Source organism: Trichosurus vulpecula, chromosome 9, assembly GCF_011100635.1.
Source record: "Trichosurus vulpecula isolate mTriVul1 chromosome 9, mTriVul1.pri, whole genome shotgun sequence".
NCBI classification, from domain to species: domain Eukaryota; kingdom Metazoa; phylum Chordata; class Mammalia; order Diprotodontia; family Phalangeridae; genus Trichosurus; species Trichosurus vulpecula.
In genome coordinates this window covers 186271762-186284384 of record NC_050581.1, presented here as the reverse complement: position 1 = coordinate 186284384, position 12623 = coordinate 186271762, and the positions used below count along the sequence as shown (strand labels likewise).

Sequence of the window (12623 nt, the reverse complement as noted above, 5' to 3'; positions counted from 1 at the left end):
ATGAAGATGATATAAAAATCGAAGGCAGTTATATAGATTTGTAAAATAATAAGGTGCTTCGTTTTATTTCTCTACTACAAGGTTCATGCGCTCAAATGTCTGAGTCAAAAAGGCCCCAGGAGCCCGCCCCCGCCATCCCCTCCCCCCACGGCTGACCGCGAGACTAGGTTCCCTTGCAGGCTTGGGGGCAGTTTCTCTGCCGCCTCCTTTCCTCTGAGTGAAATGAAAAGTTCAGGATGGCTAGTGCCCTGGGACAGCAACAGCACCAGGGGAAGCGGGAGCCCTGCCGCCCTGGGGGGCGGAGAAGAAAGCCAGGCAGGGCTGGGAGGGCTTCCAGGAGGTGGTTCCCAGCTGCGCAGAGCAGTCGCGGCTGGTGGGGGGACAGCATGGCAAGGTACCTGGGGCGCTGGCTCCGCGCCGAGGTCTACCCGGGCTTGGGCGAGGAACAAGTGGGACGCACTGATGGCCGTAGGACTTCGAACTGCCCCAGCTCCTGGCCTCGAGGATGGAAGGTGGGGGGAAAAAAAACACACTGGTTACCTTGGAGACGGCTGGGGGCGGAGCCTTGGGAGACTAGACAGGGGACCAGGGCATACGGCGCGGCGCGGCGTGGGTGCTCAGCAGCCAGGAAAAGCTTAGGCAACGAATGGTCTTCAGGCGCGCAGCCCTCCCCGGGTGGGGGGCAGTCCCCCCCGAACCCCCTCTTGGCCCGAGTCTGGCTCTCCCAGCCCTGAACACCTTTCAGGCTCGGCGGGCTAGAGGCACAGGCTCGCCGAGGTTCCTGGGGCTCGCCTCGGGCAAGGGCTTATTCAACTAGCTCGTGCTCAGTCTAGGTCCTGTGCTGGGCCTCGGCGTCTTTGGGTGGTTGTTGGGGATCCTCAGCCCCACTTTCAGGGACGTGGGAACTGAGCAGTAATGGCAGCCAACCTGTTCTAGGTTTTGTTTTCCTTTGGCTCGTGAGGTCTCCCCCAACCCCCCCACTAGCAAACCAAGTATGTTGTCTGCGTAGTCTATTGAACAAATGTCAGAGATCAAACGTCCCTTTTCTTCATTCTTTTTTAAAGTGTCAATACATAGCTTAAGTATCTGGGTAGTATATGGTACTCCATCAATCAAGAAGCCTGTACCATATGCGAGCTGGTGGGATCTGTAAATGAAAGTCAAACTACCACTCACAATGAATTTACGCTGTCAGACAAGGCCACCTGTACTCAGCAGTCTGATTTAGGAGCTCCTCATTCAGTCCTGATTGAATTCTCCAAAGTTACCAATGACTGAACTACCAAATCTTTTTTTTTTCTTCTCAATCAGTACCCTTCCTGACTTTACTGCAGCATGTGACACAGCATCACCTATTTTCTGTTCTCTGGCTTTTTGTGACCTTTGCCGAAATCCTCCTCCAAATCATACCCATGAGTTCTAGGTGACCTCAAGGCTGTCCTGGGCCTTCTTTTTCCTCTATACTGTCTCACTTGGTCATCTCATAGGCTCCCATAGGTTCAATTATCTCTACACAGATGACTCCACAATCTCTACCCGGCTCCTTCCATTCTCCTGAGCTGCAGGCCTGCATCACCGACTGCCTGCTGGACATTTCAAACTGTATGCATGAAAAAGACTAATGTGCAATCAGCTCTGAAGCAGAAGCTGTAAACGTGGAATCTGACCAGATCCACAGACTAGCTATAAAAAGAGGCTCGGAAGAAAACGGAGCCCCAATTCGCTTCAAGTAGTGACCAGAATGAGAAATTACATAGTTTTAAAGAGTTCTGGAATATAAAGAGAGGAAATATAAAAAGGTTGGGGTTTTTCCCTTGAGGCCAGGGTTTTTTGGAAATGCCCAAATTGTTAGTCCCCCCCCATTCAAAACAAAACACTAACAAAAAACAAAACAAAAACCTTGTATTTACTTTGCATACTTATATGTACAGCATGATCACACCCCAACCCCCACTCAATAAACTCTTCTTTCATGTCAGACTCTTTATGACCCCTTTTGGTGTTTTCCCGGCAAAAATACTGCAGCGGTTTGCCATTTCCTTCTCCAGCTCATTTTACAGATGAAGAAACTGAGTCAAGCAGGATGAAATGACTTGCCCAGGGTCACACCAAGACTAAGTGTCTGAGGCCAGATTTGAACTCATGGAGTCTTCCAGACTCCAGGCTGGGCACTCTATCCAGGCCCCCACCTAGCTGCCCAAGAGGCCCCCTATTGCCTCCAGGAGCAAATACAACCTGCTGTTGGCATTCACCTTACTCCCCAATACACATTCTGCCCTCGAAGCTGTTCCACAAACAAGATGCTCCATCTCTCAGCTCCAGGAATTCTCTCTGGCCAAGTCCCAAGCCTGAACCACTGGCTCTCCCTCCTCTGCTCAGAATACTGACTTCGATGGCTTCCTTTAAGTCTCAACTAAATCTGACCTTCTACAAGAAGCCTTTCCCAAGCCCTCTTAATTCCAGTACTTTCCCCCTGTTAATTATTTTCTATCCTATATGTAGCTGCATTGGCATATGTTTGCATGCTGTCCCCTCCCCCCCACCTTTGGATTATAAGATCCTTAAGGGCAGATTGTTGCTGTTGTCTTTGTATGCTTACCCAGGAACGAGCACAGTGCCTGGCACATAGTAGGCACTGAATAAATGTTTGCTGACTAAGGAGAGTTAAAAAAAAAAAAAGGTAGGCTGGAGCCAAATTACCAAAGATTTTAAGTGCCAAACTGAGTTTTGGGATGGAGCCACTGAAGACTTTGGAGCAGAAAGGGGTGATGGTCAGATCTGTGAATGAGAAAATGAGAAGGCAAGGGAAGTCAGACTACCATTTCTTCTCCTCCTTACTTTTATATCTTTATTAGAAGTAGTATTTTAACTTCCATTGACACGTACAGCCTCATAGAATTTTAAAACTTTGGAGATGATTGTGTCCAAAATTCGTTTCACCGATGAACAACTGAAGGCATGTGGTGGTGACACAACACTTGGTTGCACATCGAGTCACCCTCAGGACTGGTCCCAGAATCCAGCTCTCTAGACTCTCTGCAGCCACACTTTCCCCAAGAGAATTAATCTCAGATCTTCAAAGAGAAAAATCACGTAGGCCACGGAGCCACACCCCTGCTTCCAATGCAGAAGGATCTGAGTCCCTACGTGGATGGCACTTAAAGCAAGGCCCACTGCCTGGAGGTGCAAACACTTCTGGGCAGGGGTGGTGGCCCAGAGGCTGGAATTTCGGGAAACTCCAGCCTAACAGCGAGGGACTCCCAAGACAAGTCTCAGCTCCTTGTGAACCTGTTTCCGGAACAGCAGAACGCAGATAACAAACGAACCTCCTGAAAAAGCAACACCCAACTAAGGGAAAAGTTGTAGGCAAACTAGCCACCGCCACGGGGATAAAACGGATACATTATTGCGCTGCAGACTTAATATTTATTAATCCCTACGACTCCCAGGGCCCTAAGTAGCTAGACACCAGGGAGATTGTAGATGGGGACCTAAGACTCTAAGACTGAGAGCTTTGGGAGGGGGCATTTTAGCCAGGGGTAGGGGGGCGGGAGTGACCCTACATGGAACCACGGGTCTCAGTGAGCAAAGTCCCTCCGCCAGCGCAGCGGGGAACTGCACTGGGACCCTCGGGTCAGTTCTCCATCCTGGGAGGTGCGGCTTCGTGTGGGGGCTCTAATGACGCCAAAGGGTCCCTGCAGGGTCTGATGCCCCGGGAGAGGACGTTTGAGTCTCCCCCATTTTACGGATGAGAAAGTGCCATGGGGTGGAAGGGGGTCCCGCAGGCGGGTCGGGGGCGGGGGGGAAGGTGGCTCTCAGGATTCACCAAACTCTGTTCTCCAGGGGCCAGGCTGGGTCTGAGGTCACCGGCACATGGGGCTGAAACACGCCCCCGGATAACTCAGGCCGTGTCAATGTGACCCCCATTTTCCAAACCAGGAAATTGAGGCTTGGGAACTAAGTCAGCAGGGCGTGAACCAGGGGAGGGCTCTGCACCCACTAACTAAAGTGGGTCGAGGTGGTTTGGGGGGGGCGGGCAGGGATCAAATGACACCCCATTTTACAGGAAAGCACCGAGACCCAGTGAGCCACACCCACTCCGGCAGCCGACCCGACCAAAGCCGCCCAGCGCCGCGGCAGGCCCCGCCCCCGGCGGCAGGCCCCGCCCCTTACGTCACCGCACCCGGCTCCGGCAAAGCCGGCCCCTAGACCCCGATCCGCACTTTCGACACGCAACGAAAGCGGCGGCCCCGAGCCGGGCGCCCGCCCCCAGAGCCCCCGTCCCCGGCGCCCCGCGGCCGTTCCCGCCGCCCCCGAGGGGCAGACTCCCGGGTGCCGCCGCGTCCCCCGCCGGCGCCGGACGGCCCGGCCCGCGTCCCGCCGAAAGTGCGGACGCGGTTGCGGGCCTGTCGCAGGCCGCGCGGCCCGGAAGCGGCGGCGGCTGCTGCATGGGCCGCGGCGGCTCGTGCGGGCGCGAGTCCATGTGGAGGCTGCGGGCGGGGAGCAGCGCGCTGCGCGGCGGGGCCTGGGCGCGGATCTCGGGGCGGGCCGGCGCGGAGGCCGGCATGGAGCGCGCCGTGGTGCGCTGCGTGCCCTCGGAGCCCAAGCTGAGCCTGTCGTTCGCGCTGGCCGACGGCAGCCACAAGCACATGCAGCGCGACCAGACCGAGCCTCTGGGCCGGGCGCTCAGCCGCATCGCCACCAACGCGCTCAAGGGCCACGCCAAGGCGGCGGCGCGCAAGGGCCGCCGGGCCGCCGAGCCCGGGGCCGGCGCGGGGGCGAGCGCGGGCGCGGCGGCCCCGGCCGAGCCCCTGGTCAAGCTCTACTACCGCGAGGAGGCCGTGGGCGACGACGTGCTCAACGCGGACGCGTGGCAGGACGGCGCCGTGCTGCAGATCGGAGACGTCAAGTACAAGGTGGAGCGCAACCCGCCCGCCGTCACCGAGCTGCAGCTGCCGCGCTACATCATGGCCGGCTTCCCCGTGTGCCCCAAGCTCGGCCTCGAGTTCGGCGAGCCCGAGCGCTCACTCTTCCGCTGGTTCCGCGAAGCGCGGCCCGGAGCCGCTGCCGGGGCCCCCGGCGCGCCTGCGTGCGCGGCCCCGCCGGCTGACGGGGACGCGCCGGCGGCGGAGGCCAGCGCGGGGCCCGCGTGGGTGGAGGTGGGCGGCGCGCACGAGCGCGTCTTCACGCCCTCCAACGCCGACGTCGGGCTGCGGCTGAAGCTGCGCTGCACGCCGGGCAACGGGCAGCGGCTGGGCCCGAGCCGCGAACTGGAGAGCGCGGGGCCCGTGGAGGCCGGGCCCGGCGCGTGCACGTTCGACCAGCGCCACCTGTACACGAAGCGCGTGAGCGGCGACGGGCTCGTGCGCGCCGTGACGTACAACGTGCTGGCCGACGTGTACGCGCACACGGAGCACTCGCGCGCCGTGCTGTACCCGTACTGCGCGCCCTACGCGCTGGGCCTGGACTACCGCCTCAACCTGCTGCAGAAGGAGCTGAGCGGCTACAGCGCCGACGTGCTGTGCCTGCAGGAGGTGGACCGCGCGGTGTTCCACGACAGCCTGGCCCCCGCGCTCGACGCCTTCGGCCTGCACGGCCTTTTCCGCCTCAAGCAGCACCAGCACGAGGGCCTGGCCACCTTCTTCCGCAGGGACAAGTTCCGCCTGCTGGCCCAGCACGACATCGCCTACCAGCAGGCGCTGGCCGGGGACCCGCTGCACGGGCAGCTGCTAGAGCAGCTGGCACGCTACCCACAGGCGCGTGACCGCGTGCTGCAGAGGTCGTCGGCGCTGCAGGTGAGCCCGCACCTGAGGGTGCTGCGTACAGCCTAGCGCGGCTGGGCTGCCCCTCCCGAGTGCCCCGCAGCCTTGGGTGGGAGAGAGTAGGGAGTTTAGGGGTCGGGTGGGGACCTGCGCTTGTGTCTGGCTTTTACTGCTGGACCCCTTTCCCTTAAAACCTTAGAGAGCCGCGGGGCTCGCCTCCCCTGCCCTCCAGTCACTTGTAATGTCTAATTCAGAACGTCTTAGCGGGCTTGGCACCGGGGATACAGAAACAACAAGGAAATGCCCAGGGCCCTCGTAGTGCTTACTGTCTGAGGGGCTCCAGGAGCCTCGATGCCTCTGCCCAGTTCCTCAGTTAAACTTGACAGCATCTGCTGTCTTCTTGAAGGGCACAGATGGTTTGGTTCTTGTCTGTCTGTCTCCATGTGGAGGTCTCAGGAGTGCTTCAGGCGGCACCGCCAGTGTGACGAGTAGCCAAATTGCATTTTTCTAGGGGGCTTACTGCCCTGTACCAATGAAATCATAGCTTCCCACTTCCTGCGCCTTTTTTTCCTCTTCCTGCTCTCCAACAAACCCCCTCCCCTTCCAAAAAGCTGTGCTGGGTCTTAGCCAATTTTATTTAGGCCTGTAAGACGTAAGGTGGTCAAGGTAAGATATAAGGACTCTAGTGTCCCTCGATGACAGGGACTGCTTTGTCTTTGTGTCCCCAAGCAAATGTTTCCTGCAGGTGCTTAATAACTTACAGGTTGTTGGTGGGGAAAAAAACTAACATGAAGAAAGGAAAGAAAGGTCCCAGGAGGTCAGGACAAGACCAGTCTAGCCTCCTGGTTTAGTAGCTAGAGCAGGACTGGTCAGGAAGATAGTACAAATCCTGCCCAGTTTCCTTACAAGCTTTGTGATCCCAGGTAAGTAATTAACCTCTCTGAATCTGCTCTGTAAAATACGGATCATGGCACCCGTCGAACCAGGTCTTGTTTTCAAAGGACTTTATGCAAGTGTTACTGTTTTTTTTATTAAAGCCAAGTGTTTGGGTCCTTGGGAAGTGAGCGGAACACCCACTTATTTAAAGGCAAGGGACTTAAAGGTCACTGTAGGTCTCGTAGATTTAGGGTCGGAGATGACCCCAGTCCTGGCTCAAAGCCTTCCTGCCTGGATTAGCTCATAAATTGTCTGAACTTCACTTTCCTCATCTGTAAAGTGAACAGGCTGGGCTAGGTGTTCCTTCCAAATGTAAACATGTGGTCCTGTGATCCTTCAAATTGGAAGGTTCATTTAAGTCGCTGTAGATGAATTGTTGGGGAAGTTGTATTTAAATCTCGCCTAGTTCTGTCCCCACGGCAAGTCATTTCTCTCGGGGCCCAAGCTTCCTCCTGTGTAAAAGGAGGGGACTGAGTTCAGTGACCTGAATTTCCAGGATTCTGATCTTGCTGCCGTTCTGTAAAGTCATTCTCGTAAAGGGGTGGGGATGCTTGCCAGTTAATTCAGAACTTCATAAATTTTACAGTTCGTTCTTGGGCAGGTGTGATTATTCTCCTCTCAGTCAAATGTGGCACGCACGTACATCTCAAACCCAGCGCCGTTTCCTTAAGATTTTGCTACAGATCTGTTACTTTATTACCTCTACCACTAAACGATCAGCAGCAGTTCTGCAAGTCAGAGTTTTGGAGAGTTGCCTCACTGCCAGTACATGTCAGAGGACAGACTTGAACCCAGGGCTTCTGGGCTCTGAGACTGGCTCTCTGCTGCCACGGTTAAATTACTTAATTTCAAAAATTCAGGGTTTGGTTGTTCATCATGAAAATCAAGTAAAATATTAGTTCTTTCTGTATTCCAGGACCAGACTCTGAAGTTAATAACAGTTGTAAGACACTCTAACGGCAGTCTTGCTCTACGTTCTAGGTTTCAGTTCTTCAGTCTACAAAGGACTCTTCTAAAAAGATTTGCGTTGCAAACACTCATCTCTACTGGCATCCAAGAGGTAAGCATTTGGATGGGCGTGGGGGGGAGGGGGGGGAGAGAGAGAGAGAGTGTGTGGGTGGGTGGGTGGGTGTGACAGATGAAAGAGAGAATACCTGACTTGTTGTTGTCCCTAATGGTTTAGTCCTTTGTTATCCACACAGTCACAGGTTTCATCATTTATTTTCGCAGGGGGACACATTCGTCTCATTCAGATGGCAGTAGCCTTGACTCACCTTAAACATGTGACACAGGATCTGTATCCTGGCGTCCCCATTTTATTTTGTGGGGATTTCAATAGCACGCCCTCCACAGGAATGTACAGTTTTGTGAGCACAGGTAGCATCTCTGAGGACCACGAAGACTGGGCCTCCAATGGCGAAGAGGAGCGCTGCAATATGTCTCTCACCCATCCTTTCAGACTGAAAAGTGCATGTGGTGAACCTGCCTACACTAATTACGTGGGAGGGTTCCACGGATGTCTAGATTATATTTTCATTGACTTCACTGCTTTAGAAGTTGAACAGGTGATACCAATGCCAAGTCATGAAGAAGTTACCACCCATCAGGCCTTACCCAGTGTCTCACACCCCTCTGATCACATAGCCCTTATTTGTGATTTAAAGTGGAAATAGACTGGGCCTCAGCATGGCAGGCAATTGTTGAGTCAAAACAAGGAATTCAGTTACATAGGATCTGAGTGAAATCAAGGCCCACACTGTGACCTTGACGAGAGGGGAACAGACTGATTATGGGAAAATGTTCACACTTTTACCACTGCCTCTGTTCTAACCTATTCTTCATTTTATGTGGCTACTCATGACGTCTGCATGACCCCCCCTTCCTCTCCTCAACAGAGAGGAAAGAAAGCAAATACATTTAAAACTGACACGAAAATTGGGATGATCATATACCTTTTTTTAATAAGTGATTTTTAAACAGTGGTTAAGAGATTATTTTGTCTTTTTAAAAACGCTGAGTGATTCTAACGGGATTTGTAGACTAGTGTAGCTTTTGAACTTGAACCACGTTTTTATAATTACGGGAGATAAGTAGTAACCAAGTGCAAAGTAAGTGTCCAGAGGAGGAAAGGAAGAAACGCTGTCAGGTCTCACCCTGTCTCCCTCTGGATGACCCAGTTCAGAAAAGAAGAGCTTTAAGAAGACACTAGGTGTGCTGTGACCTCCAGCCATCCTTTCTGTCTCGCTTTTCCAATTCTGCAGCCACAACGCAGGGTCTGGTAGGGCTTTGGTTGTTGATAACTAGCTACCGGGTGTCTATTCCTGCAGTCATTCTTAGCGTGACCAAACAAATGAACACCAGTAAAAAGACGTTCCCTATGAAACCTGTGAGTTGGTAGACTTTATTCCATAGTCATTGGCATGCAGCAGCTTCACTCTCTCAACCATAAATTGTGTTGGATGTTTGATTTTAATTTATTCGGCGTTTGACTCTGCAGACCAGTGTTAAGGTAGCTCGGATGAAAGTCCAGAATCTTAATACCCCGCTGAGGTGGACTAAAGTTTTTAGATAATTTATTTAAGCTTGACGTTAGAAACGTGGCAAATAGGGTTTTCTTAATAATGTCTACAAGCCAGAATAACACTACTCAGTGTGTTTGGGAATAATTACCAGGACTAATTGATAAAACTAAGCAATCTCATGAATTATAGGAAAACCGTAGATAGATGATTGACCTCTTGCAGAATCCTTCCCCGTGAAGCCAAATGCTCTGCTTTTTTGTTTGGGACAGATTTACATTGCTGGCTGGTGTGCGTTTGCTGTTGATTATATTTATTATATGTCACTGGCCAAGCCCTTCCCTTGCTAGATGACCGGCTCCAGAGCTGCTTTTACCTGGTAGAGGGAGTCTGGACCATCGCACTAAGGCTTTGTTGTGGCAGCTTCTCGCTTGGGTTCCATTTTAGCTATTGTCAAAGGTACTGATTCCCCCAAAGCTAGAAGAGCTTCGGGGGGAAGAGGGAAAGTAATGGCTTGAGCCTGGAACCCTAACAAGGACTTAGCTCTTTTATTGGTGTTTTATTCCTTCATCTTCTGCCTGCTGAAAGTGCTAATGATTTGGGGTCCTAAGATCCTAGGGGATTATATGAGTACTTACCCCCAAACTCCTCCTCTCCTAAGGACTTCCCAGAGGCCCATCATGTTGTAACTGTAACACCATAACCAAACCAAGAGCCAATGTGGCATATTGGAAAGCTGAATCTGGACCCAAAGGACCTGAATTCAAATCCCAGGTCGATTCCTTGGGCAGATAAGGTAGCATCTTAGTTTCAGGTCTCATTCATAAAATGAGGGCATTGTACTAGATCCTAGCACTTGGGGGTGGAAGGAGAGATTTAGGTTTCTGTATTTTTGTCTTCTAAATAAAAATGAATGCAGGAAGAGGCTTAAGATGGCAATTTCCTGTAGTCCTAGCCTAGCCCACTGTAAATACAAATTCAGTGTCTCTGATCTGTGTGCTTCCAGAAGCATGGGGAATTAAAACAGCATGGTGAGAGGTGACCTGAAATATCCCAGACAATTTTCACATTCAAAAGTGTACATGGGTTACGTAGGCAGATGGGATTCTTTTCCTAAACAGCCTCATGAACCGACTTGTGGGTCGAACAACTCTAACCTAGGCATATCTGGTGGTGGCCTGGCCTACCGAGGCTGTCCAGGTAAAGCTCCCCAAGTTTGTGCCCTTCTAATCCATACTTGCATTCTGTCTTCAGCCTCTTGTCCTGATGATTTTTCCTGTGGGCAAGAGGTACACTGGAAGATAACATATCTTAAGTAATACCCAATTTTGTAGCCGTAAAAAGCCAAATCAACTACTATTCAACTTCCTATGTGCAAGAGTTTACATATGAGTGAAAGCTCTTTGTAATAAGTAGGAAGACTGTCGCTGGCATATTCTAGGTGTGCTAAAATGCTGTCTGGCCATTAATGAGTCATAATACCTTATTATTTAAAAGGGTGCATTAACAATATATGTTAATTTAAATTTTAAGTGTTTTATGCCTTAATCTCACTAAATTTGATTTAATAGTATGTTTTAAATTGGAGTAAAGGAAAGATGAGCAGTTCTTTCCAGGATAAACTGAATTTTATAACATCGGAAATTATCGCCATATAGATTAACTAACTAAACTTAAAAAAAAAAACAAACTGGGTTGAATTCAAGTGGTTGAAAATGGCACAAGGTGGTTTCTGTTCCCAAGCTACTACAAGAAAACCAGCAATGAGCTTGGTGACTTTGAGGGAATTTTGATGAATTATAATTTAGTAGGAAGCATGGAAACTCTTAAATTCCTTTCTGGTGATCTTTAGAAAGCAGAAGGCTGAAATCAGGTCTGGGCTAAGCCAGGGATATTTAATTAGCTTGCTCTAGGCCATTGAATTGACCAGTTCCAAGATGCTTTGATTTACCAGCAAAATGTACCTATGGTTTGTCATCCACAAAGCATGCTTGGACTAGCTGTACGTATCTGTTTTCTGATTTTAACTTTTCAGTGGTTGAGAAGACCAAATAGTAAGCGTTCATTTCCTACTCTGCACCCTATCTAGAAAATAGATATGACCCTATAATGTGGTTAATCTCGTGGTACCAGCTCTCAAGAAACCTGCTCAAATTAACTATAAATTTTATATCCATCAAGGTCTTTTTGCTTCTTTTTGTATCCCCAGTACTTAGCACAGTGCCTGGCACATAGTAGGCGCTTAATAAATGTTTATTGACTGACTTCATGTCCATATTCATTGAGAACAGACTTGGTCTGGGTGTACTATAGGACTTTGCTCCAAGAGGGAGAAGGGCAGGGAGAATCTGCTCTGTAATCCCATGTACTTCAACCATTCCGATTGCCATGATTCCAGTCACTGGAGTGGATAGAGCTCTATTTACTGTGAAAACGAGCCTGTCCGGTCTGGCACAATGTTGGGATAAACCAGAGATGCCTGTGGGCCAAGGGGTAAGAGAACAGAACATCAAGATATGTTCAGGTGGCCATGCAGAAGAGAAAGTAACCAGAAGTACTTTACCAGATAGTCTCGTTTTTGTCTTATTTTTTCCCCATTGTAACATTTTTATAGAGCAAGATAGATTGCAAATCTGTCAGCACGTTTTAGTTCCTTATGGAGTTAGGGGTCCATCCATATGATAGAGCTGGTAGAGTAGCCTTGGAGTCAAGATCAGATCTTGCCTCTAACACTTCCTGTGGTTAATGACCATGGGCAACTCATTCTCTCTCAACCTTAATTGATCATCTTGTCAAATGAGAGCCATAGTAGCTATAGACCCACTTAATAGGATTGTCGGGCCCAAATGAGAGAATATAAAGCACTTTAGTTATACAAATGTCAGCTGTTATTCATGAGACTGAATTTTTAACATAGCTGATGTTTATGGAAAATAAAACTTTGGGAGCTTTATCCCACCTTGGGACTTTCCTCCCAAAGGGCCCTATTTTCAGCTTGTTCATAATGATGTCATTTATGAAGCAGGTTGGGAAAGGCTAATTTAAAGGCTAAATTTTAAAGGCTAAAAGAAAAGCTAATTTAGCTTTTCTTGATACTAAGTCAGTATGGGGGGCAGGCAGGGGGTGCACAGATTGAAATGAGTTACGTAAACGTTTTTGCATTTTATGGTATTCAAAAGCTACCTTTTAAGATACTACCAATTCCCACTCATCTCAAACAGCAAGTAGGAAATGCATCTGTTTTAATGTAATTGGCCTTTTTCCATTTATGTTGGGTGAGATGAGCTTGTAGCAACATGTTCAAAGAAGTTACCATTGGTAAGAGATTTGAAGATAGGAATGTAGTTGTGACCAAAATCCTAGGCCTGAAACACATGTGGACATTAAATTAGTTTCTGGGAAAAAA

The 12623-nt window shown here is 50.3% G+C and overlaps 1 protein-coding gene across 1 annotated transcript; it reads left to right on the top strand.

The window, feature by feature from the left end:
• The first annotated feature begins 4448 nt into the window (after window positions 1-4448).
• PDE12 (phosphodiesterase 12) lies at window positions 4449-12079 on the top strand. The gene is made up of 3 exons (XM_036738544.1): window positions 4449-5795; window positions 7680-7758; window positions 7929-12079. The coding sequence occupies exons 1-3, from the start codon at window positions 4449-4451 to the stop codon at window positions 8369-8371; spliced, it is 1869 nt and encodes a 622-aa protein (XP_036594439.1). The 3' UTR covers window positions 8372-12079.
• The last annotated feature ends 544 nt before the right edge of the window (window positions 12080-12623 follow it).